Source organism: Miniopterus schreibersii, assembly GCF_964146895.1.
Source record: "Miniopterus schreibersii genome assembly, chromosome: 10".
NCBI lineage: Eukaryota > Metazoa > Chordata > Mammalia > Chiroptera > Miniopteridae > Miniopterus > Miniopterus schreibersii.
The window spans coordinates 37,502,461-37,528,401 of NC_138110.1; the positions used below are offsets into that span (position 1 = coordinate 37,502,461).

General features: G+C 40.8%; 1 protein-coding gene across 5 annotated transcripts in view; it reads left to right on the forward strand.

The window, feature by feature from the left end:
- ZNF521 (zinc finger protein 521) overlaps positions 1–25,941 on the forward strand; it is a 272,429-nt gene that overhangs the window by 236,629 nt on the left and 9,859 nt on the right. For all 5 annotated transcript variants that reach the window (XM_081150140.1, XM_081150144.1, XM_081150142.1 and 2 more), the window contains 2 exons: positions 8,613–8,744; positions 11,127–11,242. In XM_081150140.1, coding sequence (XP_081006266.1) covers positions 8,613–8,744; positions 11,127–11,242 — 248 coding nt within the window. The remainder of the gene's footprint in view (positions 1–8,612; positions 8,745–11,126; positions 11,243–25,941) is intronic.

The window sequence follows — 25,941 nt, forward strand, 5'->3', positions numbered from 1 at the left end:
CCCCCTTTACACCCTCGTGCCCCACTGCCGATATGACTTGTGCTTTTTGTTGAACCCTGACTCTACCACCACATTGTAGGAGAGACAATGTCCTCTTTGCAATAATCATCAATCATACAGTTTCTTGGAAAGATCATTAGCTTTGGAAATGCCCAACTAGTATCTTGCCTTAAACCTGTGGGCACTTAAAACCCCATGGTTGTTGAGATCCATAACATTTACAGAAGCTGATGAACCTTGTTCCATTTCTTTTGTTTGATTTGAGTGGGTTTTTGGGGGGAGGGGTGTTTTGTTTTAAAATCATCATCAGTAGCAAGCTATGCTTTCTAGCAAGGATAAACAGCTTTTCAATGTTTGGAGACTTTCTCTTTCGGATAACTAGTGGCTTTTTGACAAGAAGAACAAGATTTTAAAAAAGAAAGAAAAGGCCCTAACCCTTGCCATAAACTCAGCTCAGTAACACGAAAGCACACCTGATGAAAGCTGTGTCCAGTGCAGGGCTGGCCTCGCCGGCCCACTGCGTGTGGAATTAATATTGACTGTTGCACCACCTCAGTTCTCAAAGACGTTTTCCTGAGAGATTTAACTTTGAAGATTACACTTAGTTTATGCTGCATGAACTCTCTTCTTTCAATGTTACCGATTTGTGTGTTTTTTTTGTACAGTACTCGAAGGTAGATATACCTGTACTCCCACCAGTGCCAGAAGTCCCAGATGTGAGGGCAATAATAGTAGGTATTTAATATCAAACAAGAGAAATTCGGAGCAAAGAGTAAAATAATTGCATATAGCTGATTGATCAATTAGTTCAAAGAATGGGGCTTTAAAAGAATACCTAACTATTAATAAAAATTATTTAAAACAAGAACTGTGGGTTATGGATGTATGATACAGATACTTCTCTATGACCTGGAACAAATAAAGGCAGTTATCCCCTCTTTTATATGGTTCTTTTTTGTATTTCAAGTATGAAAATATGTAGCAACATTTTCCTCTTGAAATAAGGGATGAGTTTTGACTCATAAGTTTCTTGCCAGAGACAAGCTGGCAGATAAGACAGCTACTTTGCTCTTGCTTTCTTTCCCAGAGTATTTTAATTTCATTTCAGGAAATAATGAAGACAAGAAGTATAAGGTAAATCTGGCTTGTCCAAATTTGTGATATGCATAGGGTTTAATGTACAAAGGAAAGGAGCAAACTTTTGAAACTCAATTGATAAATAGTAGATACTATGTTGGTGTTAGTCTCCGCATTTTGTTCTGATGAAGTTCGATATAGGACGAGCTATGTATATATCTCCCATAAATTTCATAAATATTTCTTGATTCCCAACGATGAGCTCTATATGTTCTAGGTACTTGGCACAAAACAGACAAATGCCCTTGCCCTCCTGAAACTTGCATTGTAGCACAAATTGATGAATAACCCAGACTGATTCTTGGCACTTTCTTGGTATTAAGATGTCCTGGACTGCCACCTCCACTCTTTAGTAGGCAAGGCGAGAGCCGAAGTGCATTACTGAATCGGAAACCTGTTATGTCTAATTATATCGTATGCCTAATTATTATGGGAAATGGAAGGGAATTTTTTATACTATCCGTGCATGCTCACAGACTTTCTGCCAAGGCAGAAAACAGAGCAGTATTAAAGATTAGGTGGTGAAAAAGAAAAAGGGGTTACTTTCATGTATTCAGGTGACCATAAATAAAGGAGAAAATTGTTCAAATAAACTGGGTCCCTTTCAGTGGAATACAGCGACACATCATATACCGAAGTCAAGGCCTTATATTGGAAGCTATTTTTCTGAAGCAGCCTTAACCTCTAAACAGACTTAGGAGATGGATTTAGGATTCAGTTGGTCTCAACTCTCACTGCCCCCGCATTCCTCCTCACCCTTGCCATTTTTTGGACTATGATTATTTAAAATGAAATAAAAAAGAAAACTTGTACTACTTTCTTCTTTTCTTGGTTCAGAATGTTTTTTTCCTTGGGGAGTGAGGTAAAGGGAGCTCAAAGTGATTTTTTCAGTGCCTTCCCCACAACTTATGTTTATTTTTTCTAAAAAATAACATTTGGAGCCCAAGTATTTTTACCATTAAAGCTGATGGTTGGCACTGTATGTTTTCTCTGAGACTTCAGTTATGGGGCTCATGTTTAGATTAGGAGAGTAGAGAAGAAAAAGGTAAAATGCTGGAGATGCAGACGTACCAGCCAGGATCGAAAGGCATCTTTAGTCTACATGTTTCTCTCTCATTCCGAACTTGTGCCAAAATACCGCTGCCGAGTCCCCACAGGTGGAGGGAAGCCACCTTTCTGATGGGTTGTTTGTTTTATTGTTTCAATAGCATTTCAGTGTTTTCTCCTACATGAGAATATTCTAATGACTACTACCCAGAACCGATAATAATAGCCAAGGAATTGGACGATATTACACCTCAGAGCATCTGAAATCCCACTGCCTGACTCTCCCATCCCAACCCACCTGGACCTCCTGCTAGTTTCCAAGCTGCTGATGTTTATGGGGCTCTAGGCAGCCCCTGGGCTCTTTAAAATCTGCTGGGTACAATGCAGCCTACCCCAGCTGAATCATTTCCTGCTCCAGCCCTGCTGATAATGAGAAGTTCAAGATGGGAAATAACAGTGTCAATATCCGTGCCTTTGCTTATAAAGTCCAAAAGCATTGGAGCCTTTATACCATTGGCCAAAAACAGGTAGTGACTGAGTGAAATGCAGACTTGCCCCTTGTAGATCTCCTTGAAATAAGATTCTTGCTGAGACACATGGAATATATATCATTTTGCTTTACCTGAGATACCTAAGGGTTGGGCACTTGGTATGTGAATAGTCAAAATCAAGGTACCTGGTGCTCATTTGCTCTTAGTAGTCCCAGTGCCCTCTCTCTCTTATTGTGAGTCTTATGCTTCTATCTCGTATTCCTCTCTTGTGTGGCACAGAAATACTGGCCAGGGCATGTTGCCAGTGAGAAAAATCCAAGTAGGTGCTACTGTTAGTCCTGAGGCAACATTCATTTTCATATTCAAGTGTTCAAAGGAATAGGGCAGGACTTTTTAACCAGTGTAAAGAAAGGGTCCACACAACGCTCCGTGTCCTGAAATTCTGCCTTACTTTGGAGGCTTAATGACTAATCTACTGGCAGACTTTGAGCCCTAAGTAATATTCTCCATTGCCAAATTAGCACCTCAGTGAGTTTGTGTTTCCGTTGTGAAATATGTGCAGTATATAATGCAACAAATTATAGTGGCCTGAGCACTACAGACCTAGAAAGATGTGATGGCTGTGTGCATGGCAAATTACAGCCCCGTCTGCCCATTTTTCTACTCCTGGTTTCTAGGGTGAGCCGACGTAGCCGAGGGGTGAGTTTTGTCATGTATGGCTTTTCTTTCTCACTCCTCAGACCCCAAGCTTATAAATGTGTGCTTGGAAATTAACTCAGGGAAGAGGAGAAGCCAAAGGAAGGATTGGGTGCTGGGAATTGGTTTAGGGCATAGTTTTCTTGGATTTACTCTCTGTGTGTGTGTGTGTGTGTGTGTGTGTGTGTATGGGTATGTGTACACACGTTCAAACTGGAAAAATTACAACTGCAGGGCATTTGATGTTCCGTTTGGATTTCGAGGGCAGAGTTTATTCTCACTCAGATCCAAGCTTTTAAGTATGGCCCCTGACACAGGATGATGCACCGGGAGGGGTTTGCATCTTTGGACTTTAGCCTGTAGATTTATGCAGTGGAAGAGGCTGGAGGACCCTTTGGCCAGTCTCAAGGGTGAATGAGAGAAGGAGCTCTACTTATAAACTGTTACAAATTGGTCCTCAGTAATGGCTGCGGTGTTGATCAGACGATACAAGGGTGCCTCCAGTGATTCCTGGGATAACAGCTGCATGTAAGTCAACCACCGAACATTTGCTTGCAGCCGCTTTAGACTTTTGTTTTTATTGAAGGCAAAGGAGTATAAACATGGGACACACAGTCTGGAGTACGCTGAAAGGATTTCTCTTGTTTAAAGCTTATATTGAAATGTCAGTGTCTTGCGTTATGCTAACAGTTGCCATGTTGGAGCTTATAACCTGAGTTGTGCTTCAGCATCCAAATGGTAACTATTACTTTTCTGTTACAACGCTGGCTGATTAACACTGGTGTAGGTCCAGGTTTTATAAATTGAAGAGATAGAAACGATTATTCCCCTTTGAAATGGCCTTAGACAGCTTTTGTTCTCATAGTTGTTTTGTAAGTGATTACCACGTTGCCTACTAAAGCAATGAGGTTTATCACAATTATGTATTCAGACTCTTTCCTTTGAAACATTTAAGATTGGAGTAAATATTTGCATTAGCATCAGTCTCTGCTATGTAGACTAGATTCCTGTTTACATTTATGTTCACACTTAAATGAAGATTAGCAAATGGAAATAATTATTTTAGCTGAAATTTATATACATGTGAAATTATTTCTTAATTACATCCCAAGCCCTCTTTGGGCATGCTTTAAAGTGGTTCACCAGGACAGGAAGCCACTGCCTCCAGCATGTTCGCAGTGATGAGAGCTTCCCTCTTGCCTTCCGTGACATCGGGCCCAAGCGCTGGCCACATGAACACTCCCTCCAGGCCCCCACCCACCAGTACACAATAGAGAAGGGCTTTCTGTTTATTCTGGAAAGAACCAGATTTATACTGAAAGCTCCATGTTCTTCTCATTAAGTTGACTAATCTGCACTCTGACGTGACGTTCTCCCTTTGTGCTAATTTCTGCTTTCACATATATTTGGTTAGAATACTTTTCAGTCTAATGTTCAGTAATGGAGGGGGTTTTTTCTGCTTCATAATATCACTCATTTCCTATTGAACGTTTTGATTATCAAAATTTCAGCGTTGTAATCAATCTTTATTAATAAGGTGTAGAAAGGGTAGTATTTTTTATTCCTCAGATTCCTAAGTTACCTACAAAGGCAAATTGTGGTCATTGTAGAAAACCTGGGGAGTATGGCTGAGCAAAAAGAGGAAGAAAAAATCTGGCAGTTCCATCTGTAGATCTCATCTATAACTCTTAATAAAAAATAAGGCAGCATTAGCCTATTATATCCTTAATGGGATATTGTAATGGTTATTAAATCAATTGACTCAGAATCTCTTTTTAATAAATGAGTCAGGCTATATTATCAAATTACTGTCAGCTGCCACCTTTCCGGAGAGCAGAAATGGTTCCTTGGATTGAATTTTTTAAAGCTTTTGGCACCTTTAGGAAGAAAGAGGCAAAGGAGGCAAGGTGCAAGTTGTGGCGCTGTGGGCAGAATCCCGAGTCCGAGGTTTAAGGTCACCAGGAACCGCAGGTGGTGACAGCACCGCCTCATGAACATCGACTTTAAATGAAAACCACAGTTACTCTTGCCTGGTCTTTACTACCTTACACTCGACAGGGATTAAAAAGAAGAGAAGCTCAATATTGAAAGGACACAGGACTTACTTAACTCGGCCACGTCCCGCAATACTAAGGGTTATTAGAAATCCTTTGAAAATTAAGACACTGCTCTTAGCCACACAGTGCAAATGCCAGGCTCTGTAAGAGTTCAGTTAAATACAGACTCTGAATAAGGGTACGTTTTTCAAATTCTTATTTTGGGTAAGTTTCATTAGTTTGCCATCTCCATCTCTTTCACCCTTCTCCAATTAAAAATTATAAAATGAATTCTGCTAACCAGTTGTAATGTTTTGGGTCCCCCGTCTCTCATTCATCCATTTGACCCTGTGGCCGCAGGCAAGGGGGAGCGTGGGGAGCGTGCATGGGGAAGCTAGCCGCGGCCAGTGTGTGTGGGTGTGTTGTGTCTAGCCTGGAGCATACTGGCTTTAGCTTATCTATGATTTGCTGTGGTGCAATTCAGATATTTTTTTCTATCCTACAAAAGTAACTAGGAAAAGTTATTTGTTGGAAATAATGGGCAGGTAGAACTTCCTATATGATTTCAATATTACAATGTGCTTTTAAACTATGAGGAGTTTGGGAAAGGTAGTTGTTATCCTTCCTGTCACTTAGTGCCTTCACAAAGAAAGTGTACAATTCCTGAAAAGTAAATCTGCACTAATAATGTGTAAATACTTTATGATTCTGTGTTACCTCTTTGTGAATTCACTTGACTTAATTTGGATTGTTTCACATTTTGTGATAGAACTTCTCTGTTCTTTGGATAGAAAATAAATAAAAATTGATGAGAACATTTTCCTTGTACTGATACACATGTGTTTTTGTTGTTGTTGTTTTCCCTTCTATTATTTTTCCAAACAGAATATTCATAGTCAAGAAAGATAACATCGCATTAAAGATTTATTTGCATAATTTGTTTTATGTTCGTGTAACAGTCAATCATCAGCCCCAAGAAAACCCACTAGACCTTCACAAATATTGGAAGTTTATATTGCACATCTAGTTCTTGTGTGAAACACACAATTTAAAGATATAATTTAGCCCAACTGGTGTGGCTCAGCAGTTGAGCATCGACATAAGATCCAGGAGACTGCGGTTCGATTCCCAGTCAGGGCACATGCCCGGGTTGCGGGCTTGACCCCCGATGGGGGGCGTGCAGGAGGCAGCCAATCAACGACTCTCATCATTGATGTTTCTATCTCTCTCTCTCCCTCTCCCTTCCTCTCTCTGAAATCAATGAAGATATATTTTTTAAAAGATAAAATTTAAACTCTTAGTTACTGTCTTACTATCAAACTAAAGGTATACAGCATTGAGAAAACAGAAAATGTTTAAATTTGGCAAGTCTTCCTGATGATTAACTTACTGAGCTAACTCCCTACAATAAATAATGTTTCTTATGTTTCTTAATATCTAAAATTTGGAAAAATTTTTGGTAACTTTAAAATTTAAAAAAAAGAAAAGAAAAGAACAGATGAAAAGTCCTTGATCTTATATAATCCCTAAAGCTTTCTGTATAGCCCCTTGTCATGTCAGTATGCACAATTAAACTCCTTCTTACATAATTATAATCAAGGAATTTACTGTGCCACCCAAATACAGAGTAGGTTTTTATCTCTTGTGAAATGTAGACAGTACTGGGTGGCTTAATTAGTGCTTTGCCTCTCTTTTTACAAATTCCAATCCTCTGCTTCTAAAGACTCATACTTGTGTGAGAAGAAAGATTAGGAATACAAATAGAGTGATTTTACTCCTAGTTAGCTAATAATAATTCACTTTGTAATTGGGCTTTTGTGTTGCCAGTAATATCAACTGATGAAGGACTTAACGCACCCATGTTGCGTCGAATGAAAGGAAATAACTTTGAAGTATAGACTTATTACCCCCACAGTGGGAATTTGTCTTTCATTCCCTAGATCTGGAATATCAGACACAGATGTTCCTTACTAGCATTTTTAATCATTGCAAACAAGAGAAGATAAAAGTATAGCTTGATAACAGAAGGTTAAATGGCAGCCTCTGACCCTTTACTCTTCCTAATAAGTAGTCTCAGTGGTGGCTGGTGTTTGCTATAGTTTTTCTGCTAAGGTTCCAGACCCTGGCCGAGCTGCCTGGGTTCGAATCCAGACTGCCTAGGATTAGGTTTTGGCTCTACCAGTTATTGCCCCCGTGACTCAGAGCAAAGTCAGTTGAACTCCCTGGGCCTCCTTTTCCTCATACGTAAAATGGGAATAGTAGGAGTACTCCTCATAGAGTTGTTGTTGAAGTAAGTGAATTCATATCTGTAAGCACTTAGAACAACCATGTCTGAAACACAGCAAGCAGTAAAGTTTTAGGTTCTTTGTAGGGCTGCCGGTTTTCACTTCTTATATTGCACATTGAAATGAGTTAGGACAATATGTAAATCTTAAATTTCATAAACATTTCAAGGAGGAAAAAAGCAACATAAAAATTAACACAAATGTTTCACTTTATATTGCAATTGGTATTACATCAAAATATTTTTTTCTACCATCTTGTTTCCAAGCCACCAAAGAAAAATCTAGTCAAATGTGAGCCTGAAGCTCATAAAATTGACCTTGGAGAAAGACAGGCAGAATCTAGATGGGGGGTAAAATTGAAACTGTCTTAGAAAGTAAAGGAGGAATGAATTAAGATATGGGGGTCTGGGAGTACCAAGCAAAGAAAAGAGCATTTATAAGATACTATAAGCTATACTATTTTGGAAGTAGAAAAAGAAAATCTTATCAATGGGAATACCACTAAGGACTTTATGGTTAGAAAAAGAAACTTCTAGAACTTTCTAGATAAACCAGAGAAAAGGCCTGAGGAAGAGGCTGTCTATTTCTCTGTGGGTCCTTTATGTTAGGACTTTGGAAATACACAGCCCATAAAATTATGATAATTAGAGAAAAGAAGATGCTTCATTATTGATATACCAATTATACTTTAAAAGCATAATAAAATGTACTAACTACCCTTATAATCTTTGGATTTTAAATTTCAGAAATGTTTTAAATTGATATAAATCCATAAAGTGAAATAATCAGAAACCATATATATTACCACATATTTATATTAGGTGATGGAAATGGTTTCATGTGTGCACTTATAGTTAACTCAGTAGTCTATGGGAGATATGATGGGTTTTAACTTTTCTATCCTGCATTTTCCTTAACAGATGAAGGACTGAACCATGAGTGCAAACTCTGCAGCCAGACCTTCGATTCCCCTGCCAAACTCCAGTGCCACCTGATAGAGCACAGCTTTGAAGGGATGGGAGGCACCTTCAAGTGTCCCGTCTGCTTTACAGGTAGGCAGCCTACGGCTCATGGCCCCGTCATTCGTGTCTCTCCCACCGAAGCGTGCTTCCCACCGCTCTGGCCTTTTACAGATGCGGCTTCAGTTCAGTTTGGGGAGAGGATGTTTGATTTCTGCTCATTAGCATTATCGATTGAGGCCTACTTAAGGGCTCAAATGGGCAGGAAGGTTAACCGTCAGGATGAGCAAATGGCATTTCAAGTTCTCTCAGAAGTTTGCACTTTTCCATTTGGAAAATGACATCCATGTTTTGTTCACTTTTTTCTTCTCGATGTTAAAAGGTTACCAAGGCAAAGACCGCCTGCACCAAGCTGCCTTTTAATCACAGGATGGTCGGTCAACTGAAAGTGCCGCCATGTTGTCAGCACATGTCTGTTATTTCAAAACGAAGAATTTTATAACGTTGCCCGTAAGAAATAAAAGGATGATTATAATCCTCTCAAAATTCTTTGAACTCGGAAACATTTGATGAGGCATTTATTTTCTATAAAACTGGAATTTTTAAGGTAGACATTGACATAAATTTACATATTTAAGAAGAAACTTTTATTAGATGTTGCAACAGTATACTTTTTAGTAGCCAAAAAAAAAAAAAAATGTAAATCAGAAACTATAACTTGAAGCCCATAGGGGCTGAAAGATGATCACACGCATTTCTGGTACTTCCCCAACAATGACAAAGTTATTTTGGAAAATCCTTTGTGATCATTTTGCATGTGTCTTAGACACAGTGGTTAAGTCCCTCAAGGCTGTTTCCTTCTTATTTGTCAGAAAAGGCAAAACAAAACAAAAATATAGTCTCTTAAAATTGACTTCTTTGTTTCCAGAGCAAAATTCCAAGCACTGATTACTAACCTTGACTGCATCCAGCCTGTAGATTTCTGACCTGTAATAAAATAAAAAGAGAGGGGCCACGTTCACTGCACAGTTAGCCCAAGTAGTACCTGAGTGTGTTCATGCCTCTGCCTTCGACATGTGCCTGTGAGGATCCTTCCTTCAATAATTCCACCAGCCACTTCTTTTAGAACTGTTTTTTTATTCTTCTGAATTTATATTTAAAAATCTGTCGTATACTGTTTTTCCTTAACGTAACATAGGACTTATCTTAAGATACAAGTCAGGAGTCTGGATTCTTTATAAAAGCTCATAATAAGTCTTTATAAGGGGGACCGGCCATAGATCTCCTCATGATTAGGACCCCTAATAAAATAGTTCTTTCATATCGTGGCCAGAAGCCTCGTAAAATGTGCTAAGTTATATGGACATTAGTTGCAAATCTGTACTAAAACTAATTTCTTTTTGTTGATGTAGGTAAGAGACCAAAATGCATTAATCATGAACAGTCTGCATTTTCTGGGCTGACAGTCCTGAATTGTTTTAGCGTATCTTGAAGTAATTTTAGAAATAACAATTAAAGAAAAAACAAACAAACAAAAAAATACCCTTCCAATGTTAGGTGGGAGAGGAAATCTGAGCAGTTTTTTAAGGTAATGAGAAATGTGATTAAAATGTATGACTCACAAGAACAATATTCTAATATTTTGGGTTGGCTGGCAATTAGAATAATTTTAATGATTAGAGTAGAGTCAAAGTCAAATGCCAACATCTTTAATAAGTCCTCTCCCTGCCTATACAGATTAATATTGTAGATGCAAACTTTTTTAGGTCACAGTGCACCAGGCATCCATCAGAAGTCAGTTCTGCCAACCCAAACACTGCCTCTGGCATATACAATTTAATTATTAATAGTATGTCTCCTAGGTAAACTGTTACACAGTCTTAGGGCCTTGTTTTGTAGTCATTAAAATTGAACATGTTTATATTATTGAAACTCTTGCATTCAGTGTGTAGGCTGAGTTGATCTTAAAGTATCCAAAGAGAATTTACCTGGGGTTCTGTTTCATATTTATAGACAATGCCCCAGAGTAGCTGTGGGATATAATTTTTAGCATTAACACATTTAAATAGAGAACTGTTTGCTAGCTATAACTTTAGGCAAATACAATAAACAGGGCTTTGGCATTTGTGATTTCTTAACCTGTGGGTTGCTGAGAAATAAGAGTTTAGACAGTGCTGTGCGTTTGACAATTTGGGGCTTTATTTTTTAAAAGATTTATAGGGAGCTGGACCTCCATAAACCTTTACTTTGGAGCCATTTGGGCTGAATTAGGTGCTTGGTAGAGTGCATCTTAACGAAAGCCAGAGACCCAGCCTCAAGCAAAGGTGACTCAGTCCTCCCCAGGTCCCTGGCAGTGGTCACACCCAGAAGGCGTGCCATTCAGTCTGCGAGTCTGGGCCTGCTCATGTGGAGTCCTTGACTCAGGGCATTTCGGAAAGAAAATAACCCAAAGTTCACCATGTTTTATCATTTCAGTGTTTGTTCAAGCAAACAAGTTGCAGCAGCATATTTTCTCTGCCCATGGACAAGAAGACAAGATCTATGACTGCACACAATGTCCACAGAAGTTTTTCTTCCAAACAGAGCTGCAGGTAATGTCCCCATGAGGAGGAGTGGGATTGAACTCACTTGCTCTTCTTGTAGGAAACGAGGGCATTTGAAATCTGGATCCGCAGTATCCCTCACCCTGGGCCACCACGATGCTTTGTGTGTGCTGGGGCAAAGGGGAAATTAGAGGCTGGATTAACAGACACCAAAGTCGTTTTGCCTCTAGCTGCTGTCAATCATAAAAAGAACTAGAACAGACCTATAATTAGACCTTCTGACCCAGTGCGCTAGACTTAGGGGTCAGGTTTATTGGGCTGGGGGATCATTCACCTCACTTGTCACGGCTTATTCTCACAAACCCTGTTTTATTCATGTTCTGGTCTCACTGGGCTCCAGGCTGGATGGATGTCCAGGTTATGGTCCTGAGGGGCTTAGCATTGGAAGGGAGACGGGAAGAGAGAAAAGAAACTGTATTCTTGTCCAGTATGTGTTTTTTGCACATAATAGGATAGAATAATTATTATTTAGGAATAGCCTTATAGTTAAAATGTTGACACCCAACAATGTTAGTTTTAGCCTTGAGTGTCCCGTTTGCTAGATATGTGACCTTGCACAGGTCCACGTCTCTGAACCTCAAATGTGAAGAAAAGATACACAGGCGTAACACTTAAGGGGTTGTTGCTAGGTAACCATGAAATGACAGATCTAGTTATAATGTATAAACTATAAAATATAGATTTGGTTGGCTTTATTACTTTTAGTAGTAGACTGATAGTTAAAAAAATGAGTAAGAGACCTGGATTCTATCCCAGAAATGTCACTTATTATAAAAGGAAAATAACTTTTTGTTGTTGTTACTTCATCTGAGAAAAGGACATAATACCTATACTTATTTTTTTTTTTTTTTTATGAATTCATGTAAGAGTAAATGTTTTTGTTAAACCTTGTTGGTGCCCTTGGAGGAGAATGGATTTGAACTCAAAATTATTTTATTATGAGCATTATTATTAACAATAAATTATTTATTTAGCCTAAAATGGGGTGGGGTGTAATTATTTTTTTTGCATTGAATTCCTTGAACAGCCTGAAGAGGCGCCGATCTGGCTGGAGCAGGGATGCAGAGCCCCAACCACTGCTAGTCTCCTACCCCACACTGTGGACCTTGGGGCAGCACTGTACTTCCCTTGGCTCAGGGGAAGGCAGAATTGTGTTAATTTTGTGTCAAAATAAGGAATTTAGAGTTTATCTTCTCAGTTATCATTCTATAAGTGAACATCTAGCAAATTAAGGAGGTGAAATAAAAAATACATGTAAGAATGGGTGAGCCCATTTAGTTGACATAATATGTCATGGGACCAAAATTAAAGTTGCTATCTTACTTTTTATCACTTCTAAATAGAATTCTACTCTGTCACATCTGTCTGTGAATTGAGTGTAGAAGACAGGCCAAGTTGGATTGTTGTTTAAAATTATGTCTTATTAAATAAATAACCTAAATTTTTGTTTGAAAATATATTCTTATTGCAATAGGTAACAAAAGAAAACTCATTTTGGTTTTTATGATTTTGTACAGGATGTGTCAATACATCTAGTGATTCCATTAATTAGTACATAAACTGTGAAGCAGAAAATCAAAGTTGTAGAGATTCTGCAGAGACTGACTTCTGTCTGATGTTCTTGAAAAAAACGTTTGCAATAAAATTCCATTTTTGTACTGTACAGTAGTCCCCCTTACCTAAGGAGCATACATTTGAAAACCCCCCAGTGGAGGCCTGAAACCACAGATATCACCTATATATACTGTGTTTTTGTCCTATCCATACATACCTATGACAAAGTTAAATTTATAAATTAGGCACAGTAAGAGATTAATAACAATAACTAATAAGAAAATAGAACAATTATACCAACATACTGTAATGAAAGTAACACAAATGTTGTCTCTCTCTCTCTGATAACTGATCTGATAATCATGGAGGCTAAGTGACTTAATGGACAGGGGGTGTGTATAGTGTGGATACAGAGATTTCATTCCAATACTCAGAATATCATTAAATTTAAAACTTATGAATTGTTTATTTCTGGAATTTTCCATTTAATATTTCAGCCTGCAGTTGACCATGGGTAACCGAAACCACAGAAAGTGAATCCATGGATAAGGGGGGACTACTATATTAGTAGATTCTAATGCAACTAACCTGGTGGTAAAACTTCAATGTTTTTCATTAAAAGAACCCAACACTATGGCCGTACTGGCCTGTGACTCATTGTAGAGCAGACAAAACTAAGCAATTAAAGACATCCTTCAAGACTCCCGGTTTCTTTTATGGTTCACTTTAGAGTTTCATGGAACATAGAGTATTCACTCTTGTCTACAATTAATAGAGACCAGTGGTTCTTAAATTCTTTAATCTCAGGATGCCCTTATACTCAAGCATGATTGAGGACCACAAAGGACTTTGATTCATGTAGCTTCTTATCTACTGGTATTTTCCATATTAGAAATAAAAATTGAGAAATGTTTTAAATGCAGTAATACACAAACATGCAATTCTTCTAGCTGTCAGAGAAGTGATAACATCATATGCCAAGTAGCCTCTAGAAAACTCTGCTAACACTCATGAGATGATGAGTCTATAAAGGGCAAATAACCTTTTAATGTTATTGTGAAGATAGTATTGACCTAACAGACCCCCCTGGATCTAGGAGACCCCCAGATGTCCCCTAGTCATGCTTTAGGAACCAGTGGTGTGGAAGATAAGTTATAAAACACAGGGCTCTAGGATCTTAGGAGGTCTTTATTATTTCAAGGGGTCAAACATCTCTTAAGACATTTCTGACTTATTCACATAAATTGTGATCTGGGCCAAAGTAAGTCTTATTTAATAACCCAAAGCTGTGAGCATTATTTTTCCAGTCTAACAACTCGGAATCATACATATTTGGTCTTGATATAAATACTTAGGCTCAATCTGTGTATCATTCCTTAGATAACAACAGTATTTATAGTTAGTATGTGACAATTATTACAAAGAATAACAAGTCATTGGAATATCTCTACAGTAGGTCTCTTTTATAAAATCCCTAGTAATAGCAGTGGCTTTTAGTTTCAATACATTAAGAAAAATGGATTAGAATTAACTTTACTTTTTCTAGTTTTGAATGTGTTCAGATTTTTATGCTTTAACCTTAGGGGTTCACAGTCCTGTGCATTTGCTTTCATTATCCAAATTACCTTTTATACCTGTGTTTAGAGGGACCAATTAATGTAATTTTTAGATATTGATTTCTTTTATTTCCTGTATAGAAAGTGAGCATGGTAAGTATACAAAAACCATAATACAATTTTTAAAATTTTTAGAATGAGGGGGAAATGGGCTGAAATTAAGGTGACAATAGAAATTAAAATTGGTAACCAAAATAGCAACAGAGTAGAAAAATGAATCTATTGTATCAGCCCGCTGTAGTTCATGCCTTGGTATGTAAAGTAAATGCAAATTTTAAAACTGACACGTGTCATTCCACTTGAATTCATCTACGTTTTTATGCCCCTAAAGTTTAGAAAGGAGGACTTTTCATAAAAGGTTATAAAACTAAATTCCCAAGAACTGAAATCCCATTGGAGATTTGAAAGAATGTAATGTATTTGTTTCTTATATCAGAGGGCAAGTTTAGGATGAGCATTCCAGATTGCCCAGTAACATAACTATGGTATATCTTTTAATGGTGCCTAAATGATTTCATGACTATAACATGTAATTTACACTTCTTTCACTATTTACCCCCAGTTAAAAACACAGAGCCTCTTTTTGTGGGTGAAAAGTGCTTTGCTGGGTATAAAATTATATACCCAACACACACACACGCACAGGCTTGTTGTTTTTATTAACATCGCCTACAAGGCCTTCCCGAATTCAGATAACTCCTCAGTATACACCGTCCATCTGCAGAAAAATCAAGAATTCAGACAATCCTTTGGACATCACAGACCACCATTTCTTTTAGAATTAATGAAGTCTCTGTTTCTGTGGAACACTCAAACTAGAAGACACCTTTTGCCAGTGTGGAATCTATATGTACACTGCACATGACTTAAACCTTTTTGACCAAAAGTTCTAAATGCCAGCCCAGAGATATATGATGTGTAATTTTTGGCAGGATATAATCATTTCCTTTTAGTAGAGTTTTCTCCCATTTTTGCAAGGAATTCCAATATACTTCAAAGGCCACCTAGCATGTTGGTAGGGAAGATGTGCTTTGGAATAAGAGTGCATTATTGGAACTAAGTGAACATTTTGTTATTTTAAAAGCGAATGAATATGTTGAATGTTTCACATGTTTTCCTAATAGACCTTATAACTTTTTCTGCAGAACTTAAGGAAGCTGCTTTGAGAGAGGGATGGTGTGGTCCAAGAATAATATCCTACAATGCATATTTGTATCCAAAGTGGTTTATACAGGTGTGAGCAAGTGGTGTGTTTGTAAAACTTCTGTTGAATAGGCCACTTTCTTTCAATGCAGTAATTGCTGTTTAATTGGTGCCTCTAGAGAAGCTACAATTCAATGGCAGTGATCAAATCATTCTCTTCCGACAGTCCCCATAGAAAGTTCTATCAGACATCATGTTATGAATTTAATGGATATAGAGGGAATTCCAACAGTAGGGGGAGAGGGAATTGGCCTAGATGAACTTAAGACTCTGAGATTCTGCTATTTCAATTCCTTTTAAATAAAAAAACCATTGTGATTACTCAGCCCTTCCCTTTATTAGCTCATGAATAGTGTTTTCCACATTCAAAATATAGGAGTGATTTGACATTCTGAGGGATATACCAAGACTTTCAGACATCACTAAAGTTTAAATATGTAATTGTCTCTACAGCTGTTTGGTTTCTTCTCAAATACTTTTCCAGCTGATTTTGATGCGTATTTGTCACATCACAACTTAACTGATGCTCAAGCTGTGTGGCCATGTATCTATTTGGGGGACCCCAGGGTTGGAAAGATGTGCCCATCTCTCTGTCAGGCCTGGCATAGCCTCGTTCCATACTGGTCATTTAAGATGACAGTGTGGGGGCCATATTTCCTGCCTCTTCTTGGGTGGTCCATGTCTCCTCCCTTAACTCTCCATTTCATTAGATCCATTGGACTTCTTCTGGTCTTGGGGCTGAAATCTAATAAGCACATTGCATAAACTCGGAGATCTGCAAGGAGTATAAATTGTGTCACATGAGCATTCGGTTCTGGAACTGGTTTGTTCCTACACCACCTCATTTCTCTGCCTTGTGGGCCTGCAGGGCTTGTGAAGTAAATTGGTGCTACAGCAACTTCCACTTAATTTGCTCAGTGGTTAAATTGATCTATCTCTTTTATTTGATCGGATATCCAGGAACCGAATCATTTGCATTGATTTATTGATTGGCGCCGTGTTGTCGCCATTCGTTTTGATCACTTTCAGCTGTTAATATTGGATAATTCAATCAGGATTGATTGGCCTTACCATTGAAGGCAGCAAGTTAATCATATAGGACAAAGAAATAGGACACCGATAACCTCAGTTTGACTGTTACTCCTCTCTCTCTTCCCATCACCTGTGCAGTAGCACAAAACTCAGGCTTTTTTGAACAAAGAAGAGAGTTTAAAATTTTGTAGAATTTATAATGCATCTAAAGGTGAGGTAGCTTTATTTTGTTTTTTAATAAAACTGCATCTAGAAATTAAGCAAGCATACAGAAAGATAGATAAGCCCTATTGTCACAATGAACTCATTTGGACTAAACGAGTAAATGCATTTTCAATTACCCATTTTGTACCAATAAATGTCTAATCTGTGTGTGCATGCTTGGAGGCACAACCTGGGCTCACCTTTCCCTAAATTTGGCCGTCACTGCTCCACCATGTGTCCTGGTAGTCACATTTTCAAGAATCAAGTGGATAATAGGACCGAAGTAAGGGCAACAGAGGTAATTGCAATAAGCTAAAACCACTTTATTTACATTTGAATTGTTTCTACAGCACCCCAGCTCAGTTTTTAAAAATTCTCCATCCATTAATTTCTTGATGTTTATATCGATGGCTGGTTTTCGCTATTAAAAGAGGAAGCACCACCTCCTTGCTCTAAGAGCCATCCCCTCCTCCAACAGCCCTGTTGTTAGCGATCTGCCATTACATTATTTTTTTGTCTGGCCCAGAGTTGACGACAGATGGCCATCTCTGAACTGCCATCAGTGCGACTTTATGGAGCATCCAGCTAGGGTGTACTGAAGATCACTGTGGCCAGTTCTGCAGCCCCCTCCCTGCCCACCCCCTGGAAATGTTCATCACCTCTGCCACATTCTGCCTTGGCTGGGCTTTGCTGGCCCTGCCGTCTTCTGTGTCGCCAAGACAGCCTGCTGCTGCCACAGCGCCAGAAGATCTGCCCCCATTAGGAACGAGAAACTGCGGGCATGGTTGTCCTGTAAAGGCAGAGCTCTGTCCCAGCACCTTTGCAGTCAGGTTCTTTGGAGAGCTCTGGAAATCCAAATCTTTAGAACATTCTGCAACCCTGAGAGGCACGTTGAAGCTCCACATGTGTTCCTATTTTAGATGTTTGCTCCACACATGGATCAGTTTCCTCACATTAGCAGAGACAAGTGCCAAGAATGAAACCCTTTGTTGTTTACAAACTTTTATCTGACTTGGAAAACACCACTTCCATATCCAACTGTTGTGACAATTAGAGTCAGAGAGATGGCAATCATAGATTTCAGCTATACATCCCCTGAATGAGCAAGGAATTCATCCCGGCACCTCCTGATGCGTGGATGCGGCCGTCCTTTGGACAGCCTCACGAGATGAGCTGTTGCTGTGCATTTGGAGGAAGATTGATGGGCTGCTCTTGATCTAGTTTGCTAAGGCGAGGCAGCTTCAGAGCCAAGCGCGTATTTTAAGAGGAATTCACATTTGTATCCTTTATTGTTATATTTGCAGCGAATCTACAGCTCCTAACAGGCTCTGCCCTGCAGCTATGGAGTAAGTTCCCTTATTGGAGAGAGAGCAGTGTTCTGTAAAAGCCAGCGATGTGGCGGGCGAGATGAATAGTGCTTAAAAGCAGCGCTCGCGGTGCTGTCATTTAAAACTGCAACGCCGAGGCTTAACCAGGAGTGAAAGGCAGGGTAAACGAGTCCTTTAAAAGTGCTGAAATTTTAAACTGCCTAAAATAACAGGCCTCCTTCATTGATAACTTCATTGGATGAGTGAGTGGGGGACCTCACTGGGCAGGAAGTGCTTTCCCGTAAGAAGAGAAAGTTTGCAAAAGGGAGGCGTTTTCCTTGGATCCAGCGTGTCTGGGAAGCTGGCATCTTTCTTTCGGGAGGGCCCCCTCCTGCTTTGATGCTGCTCCTCAGCTGGCAGAGGACCGTCTCTCACTGGAAGCCCTAACCGCCCGTAAAAGGTTTCCTTTTTTACATTGCCAAAACTAAATTTTATAATTATCTGACTTACACCACTGGGCACATCTGCTAAGTGTGTGTGCCTTCTAGACACATAAAAGGCTACTGTGATACCATTAAATATCAGCAGTGTGCTTTGCTGTGCTTTGAGTTTATAAGGGTGAAAGGTGATTGTGCAAGAAAATAGAACAGTCTATTTGCTGTGAGCCAGGCACTGAGACCTCACTCCCATACTCAGTTATAATTCATGACAGTACTGGTGGGGTGCCCTCATCCCTCTGTGGAGTTAATGCATCTCCACTGAAGCCTGCTGAGAGCACCCTGCGTCCCTGCCCACCATCTGTGCCTCCACTTGCAAGCTTTCTCTCTCTCTCCCTCTCTCTCTCCTGAGATCTCTTGGTGTTAATATTGTGAGGCTACTACTGCTTTGTAAAGGTGGCTCTCCAAAACGGGATTGTCATTTAACTAGCGGAAGAGCTAGGAGGAACACATTACAGTGTTGGTTAATGTCTCATTTAGAAAATATCGCTTAGAAAACGGACAGGGAAGCAGCAATTGCCTTAAACCAACAGCTGACTCCGGGAGCCCAGGATGTGCTGCCAATTACCAATTAGTAAGAGGCACCCATGTCTGACCCCGGTGGGAGGCCAGGGAGGCCACACAGGTGTACATTACAACCCAAGTTAATCCCATTCCCAAGCGGAGTTCAGTGTCCGGAGTAAAATCTGAGAAATGTTTGCCCGCTCCGTCCAGTGGCTTGGGGCAGCCGGTGGCATGAGAGCCAACCCAGTGCCCGCATGCCACCCCCATCTGTGATGTGATGCCGCCCACTGTGAGAACCAGAGCTCATTGCCTGGGACTACCCAAGCCTCAGCTCAAGATGCTCAAGCCCTGGGTTTTCTGAACCCCACTTAAACAGCCGTGGTGATTTGTGTGGTGCAGCCACCTTCTGAAGTTGCAGGAGCAGAGACGGCCCAACCCTTTGCAGTCCAGAACTGGCAGAAGTTCCTTCCCTCCCTCCCACACCCACCCCCAGTCCCGCTCTGCCTGGAGCCCAGAGGGTGCTGGGGCGTGAGGCCAGTGTGTTAAAACAAAAGGTGCTCGGGCTGACTCAAGATTAATTTGTAATGTTTCCCAATATGTGCTCTTAACACAGTCGGTTGTTAGTATTCCTTTTTAAAGATAAATCAACTCCAGGCCTGAAATACCAGCGTATGAATTTAACAGATGTGATGCCATGGGGACCTACTGTGTTATAAACTGCAGAAATGGTCTTTTTATGCTTCAGACTCGGGCTTATTCCAAAGAGGCCTCCGCACTACAGCGGCGAGGGGAGAGGTCACACATTAAGACAGTGGCGCCCACACGTAACTCGGCCTTGTGTGTAATTGGTTCAGAATCTCATCCTGATGTCTGGGTGGCATTAGTCACATCGGCTCGCTTACCCTCCAAAGGAAAAAGCAGGGCAGGAATGGCTGTGCTCACTGTCCAGGTTTTCTTGGGTGAAAGATCACTTTGAGATGACACAGCTGAGTAGTCAGCCTGAAATCCTGGTTGGTATTTTATTAATTTTGCACCAAGATAAATCCTGAAATTCTGACAAACTCCATGACAGGTGAAATTCCTTCTTGCAGAATCTGCTCAGCAAGAGGCTGCTCATTTCGTTCTGTTCCGAGGCAGGCAACAGGAGGGCAGCTTTATAATCAGCCCTCAAAGGACCCCCAGCCGCCCCAGAGTCTCGGGCTGATTGAATAACTCCTGGGCCTCTTCCCCTAGGCCTCCATCAGCGGGGGTCCTGTGGAAAGCAATCTCCCGCAGACTGGCACTGAAGTGAGCTTTAAACCACCATTTTCTGCTCTCCAGAGGAGCCTGGAGTACTAAAAGATAGATGGACTGCAGATATTTTATGAGAAACTGTCAGAAGAAGAGCAGAGTAAATGTTTTTTTTTTCCCTCCTTCTTTGAGTCACGCACTACCTCACTGTTGAATCTCTCCCAGCATCTTTTACATTTAAAGTAAAAAATTAATTGGTTGCTCCCCTCTAATTCCCCGCCCTTCTCCTTCGTTGTCTTCCTCCCTTTTTTCCCCCTTAAATATTCACACGGAGGCCCTTTGCTTAACCACAGTTTCAGAAAATCAGTACCATTTACAATGAAATATTTATAATGACAGAATGAAAAATTGGATTCATTTTCTGGACGGTAGCCGAACAGTCTGCAACTTTCCGCAGCATTGTGGAGCATGTCGCACGCCTCCCTTTCACGGGAGCCTGTTCCGAAAACACGCCGCGTGTAGGCTCACCTGTGGTTCGGAGGGGCGCCTGCCGGAACACAGGCCCGTGCCTGCGTGTGTCTGTGCTGCGTGGGGCGCACGGCCTGCAGAAAGGCGCAGGGCTGCGGACCCGGGCAGGAACAAGAGCGTCGTCCCTGTAGGCAGAGCTAGGAGAAGTTCTCAGGGAGACGGGAGACAGTCTGCCCGCGCGTTGCAGCGGAGTGCGGGTCGCTGTCAGCACGCCTGCGTGTCTTGGGGCAGGTTCACGAGGGGAAGTGGGCAGGCAGAGCTGAGGTGTGTAAATGCACACTGACTGTGAGAGCTCGCCTCCTTTCTTCCTAGTTTCCTTTCTGTGGGACCCACATGTTCAGAGCTGCTTTCTTTCTCATCAGGGTTGATTAGTGCCTTGTTAAAGAGATAAAGACAAAAGGATTTTGCTGGGACAGCCCGGCGTGTATTTCAAAGAATTCCGCCTCCAAGTGTAAAGTCACAATACATTTATTCTTGTTACAGGGCGAGACTGGATTTGCAGCAAGATGCCTATGAAGTAAATTTCAGTCACAGGCCAAGGAGCCTGCCCGCCCCTCCCTGCATTGTGCGAGCCCATAACGAGGGATTAGGCCGAGGGGGCCTCCTCAGGCTCCCGGGCCAGCCCTCCGGGTTAACCTTTCATTTGTCCCCTTTTGAAACTCTGGGTTTAATTAGTTAGCTTTGTTTTCTTTGGGTGATTTTTTTCAAAAGTGAACACAGTTCCAGCAGATTTAAGCAGAACTAAAAATAGTCTTAAGCTCGAGATCTTTAGGTTGCATTCACTGAATTTGCATCCTGCTCTGCCAACTCCACAAGATCAATAATCCATATTTTATTGTATAATAAAGGCTTCCTATAATTGAATTAGCTTATTCACGCCATCTGATTAGTCCTATTTTATTCATGGAGGAGAAAAATAATACAGCTTACCTTCACCGATATATTGCTTTATGTGACTGTAAAAGAGCTCTCTGCACCATCGAACAAATTTATAAGGATGGCAGAGAAGCAATTTCAATATTTGTTCCTAGGAAGAATGCAAATCACCCTGCACTTTTTGTGTGTGTGTGTGTGTGTGTGATAACTTTAATGTTCACGTCTGTTGTGTCAACCTGCCCTCTAGTCAGCCTGGTGTGGGTCCCATACAGGTCTCTCTTCTGACCAACAGCAAGAGCCCCTCTCCAAAACTGAGACACTGGGATACACAGCCTTGTTACTGCCTTTGGAGATTCACCTTAAGGGATTTCACCCGAAGGTAGTTTCCTCTTACACGTGGTGGAGCACCGTTTTCAAGATTTTTGAATGCCTCCTCTATTCTTTTTGAAGGAAAATCTTAGCACTGATTTGGCCTTGGGTGATGAGAAACACTGAACAGGAAAGGAGTCATTTATTATTGGGGTCTCTCAATATCCCAACGCGCAGTACAACTTGTGTGTGACACGTACTTTCTCAGAGGTTTGGAGTTTTTCTACAGGCTTCGCGATTTGTCTTTTCATTGCATTCCAAAAAAATGATTTTGAAAAATATGCTGACAGTTCCGCACGAAACGATGTGTATTCTGACACAAACCGCACTGTAGCTTAGGAACCTAGCCTGAAGTTATTGGACTGGAGTGTTTCTTTGATTCTTTGGTGCAGGGGAGACGAATGATTTTCCTTAAAAGTGTGTGTTGTAGGATGTGACTGTAAGTTTCCTCCAGCCCCGTGCATGACTTCAGCAGATTGTCTCCACTTAACCCTTGTCACTGCTTGCTTTCTTGAGGACCAAGGCTAAGGGGGGGACAATGTTTACATTAGTTTTTCAACAACTGAGGTGAGTCTGAAATATATACTCAGGTACCTGGGAACTGTCCTAGTGGTTGTTCAGAGTCAGCCTCCTCTGCAGGCCAGGAGAAAGGAGCACTGAATGGCGCTCATTTATATGCTGCCAGATGTATTTCTGCCTGTGACGTGGCTCGCCCAACCGCTTTGAATGATTTTCAGCGCTATTAAGCAGATTCATGGGAGCAACAGGCCCTGTGACAGAAGTGAAGGGCCATGTGGCAGAAGTCCTTGGCGAAGGAAAGTTGCAGGGCAAACCCCATCATCAGGGAGAGAGACACCCAAAGGCAGACTTTATTTCTGTCTCTGAGTTAACAACTCTCGGGGAGTATTTCTCTTCCCCTTGTCCAGCTCCTGTGTTGTGGCTGGTTTGCATTTGCGTTTGAAGTGCCAGGCGGTTTAATGAAGTTATTCTTTTATAAATTTTGCAACACTGAAGCAAGCATGAGGGCTTTAAATTAGAATAAGTGCCACTTCTGGCTGGCAGGTTCCTTTGAGGGCTGATTGGAATGAGGCCTCCCGTCGCCGGCCCTTTATGCTCGGCAGTGTTGCTGTGTGTACTTGTTTACAGCTCACCTTTGAATTTGCATGAGTGTGCACCATGCCTGCTGCCTGGCCCTCTCTCAGTCAAAGCTGTCTTTCTTCCAGGATCATGTTAAATACTCCACTTTAAAGAGTAATTTTTTAAATTATATTGCTTTATGGTAATGAATTAAAATTAATTTGGAGTAGCAAATCATATAAGGATGTGAGTGTTATAGATTACTCTCACCATAGATACAGCACATCTTTGTGTGGGGGACGTGAGGGGCTGTCTTTCTAGTAGCTCTTTCACCAGGAGGGGTGAGCAAACTGTCCCACAGAGACCTAGAAGCAAAGCCAGAGAAGGTGCCCTGGAAGTGGGAGGAAGGTGGGAGTTTCAAATGTGGGTTTCTGAAGCAACTAAAGGCTCTCCTTGGCTGGGCGGAGAGCGGGGGCTGCTCTGCCGGTTTCAGACCCGAATGGTTCTGGGGCAAGGGGGTGATGGACGAGAAAGAATACAGATATCTCTTTAGACCTGACAAGCTTCCATACAGGATAAGACTTGCACTTGAGCATTCCTGATTTCTTCTATTTGCTTTTGTGAACTGGCTAATACACATGGTCTCGGGGGACAGGGAGGCAGGCGATTGTTAAGGGAAGGAGAATTGAAACTTTCCTCAGTACACAAAACATGCAGGGAAAAAGAGAGGACAGTAAGCGAGGAAAGAAGCACCAAACCTGAGTGTGAATCTTTCTCCTGTCACCAAACCACGATTTTTTTTTTAAGTTAAAGTGAGAGAACCCAAATAGAGTTGGGTTTATAAAATATTTGCATTTTAAATAGGACTTTCTTAGAATTCAAAACAAGGGCTGCTTGGGGCTCCTTCTAATTGCATTCTCCATGCACAAATATGAGCCCTGAGGGACAGAAAAATCAAAGGCAAACACCAGGGATTTTACCTGTAGAACCCATGGCCGTATGTAGCTCTCTCCACGGCGCATGCACACACCAGCCTCCAGCTCAGGCTTGGGTGTGCACAGGTGCACGTGCACATGCACACTCATACTGACACAGAGCAGTTTAAGTCAATTATGTAACTCAATGCATTGTCCTTGCACAGCCTTATTATTTCTACATATATTTTCTAAAGCCAGTGCCCTAGTAGACAAGCATTCTGTTGCTTATGATGGAGAAAGATATTTTTTTTCTGCTCTTGATGATTTATTACATGTTTGACTTACTCTTAATGTGGCTTTACCTCCTAGAGAGTGTGACAGTGTTTTTAATAAAAGAAATAATACACTGCAAGGAAGTGGCTTTTTTTTTCTTTTTGCCTGAGTTCAATAAACTATTTTTTATAATTATTGGAATTTTCTTGAAGGGAATCCTAGTCCATATCAAGTGGAAAAGCAGAAAGAGTCCTCTCTCCCTCCTTCTCCCTACAAAGGTTACCCTTTGAATATAAATTACAACGCCTTGTGCTTCTCCCATTCTAATCAGATGACCTTTCGAGTCTAGTGGACCAGAGTTTAAATCCTAAGCCTGCCAGTCAGTTTTTAAATCAATGCCCTGTTCCAACAGCGTTCAGGTACATAACTTTAAATTTCAGTGGATTTCAAAAACAGAAGTGAAAGAAGTAAGGCGCATGGAATATTGCAGCGGATGGTAGAACAACCCAACTTGAGTGCAAGATCTTGGGCACAGTAATGACTTGGGCACTTTCACTAACTAAATTCTTTCTTAAGAGACCTCTGGGATTCAAAATCCAAGAGAAAAGGGAGCAGGAAATGTGTAATGTTTGCAAGAGGACATTGCTGAGCAATTATCAATTTAAGCTCCTATTATTGCTGCTAATTACTACACAAGGCTGTTAAATATTTAGCAAAAGTTTGTTTAATTGTGTTTGACTGGGAAGGGGATGTCTGAATGTGGCTCGAGCATCACAAGTCAGTTGTGTGCGCCAAGAGCCGAGCAGAGAGGAAATTTGTATTCGCCCACAATGAACACATCACAGTGTCAGACAAGCCTTCTTTTCGCTTCCTTCCACAGATTTATTTATCTTTAAGGTATCTAAAATTAGAGCACGAAGAAGGGGCACTGTTGGCGAATGTAAAATTGGAAGGAGGTCATTCTTAACCTTGTTTACAGATGTTCTAGTTTAGAATGCGCCAGTGTGATAAATTAAACATTACAGGGGGAGAAATTAAAGCTTAGCAACAACTGGAACATGGGCACATCTGTCTGTGAAGCACAGCCTTAATCCTGGAATATCTTATTAGACCGGATTGCCTATCAAAGCCTTCTGTCCCACACCATGCTAAAATCCTGCAATTCCGGAACTGAACACAATCTCTAAGCTCCAGCCTCTCTTTCACTTTGCTGGCTTTGTATAGTTTGATTTAAAATTTCTGTTGGTTCCTTGCATGTAAACAGGTAGCTCAACTAATTGTTTTCTGTTAAAAATAAACTGTATGCTTTAAACATATTTTCCAGTGTCCATTTTGCTCTTTTCAGCCGATTCTTCTAATTCAGCACTTTTTTCCTCAATGTAGTAGATAGTGAAGGCTATGATCAGTTCCAAAAAGGGACATTTTCAGGCCTATCAGGTATGCAAACAGATAGGGGTCAGTCAGCTAGTAACTGATTTTACTACCTAAGTTCTTAACGAA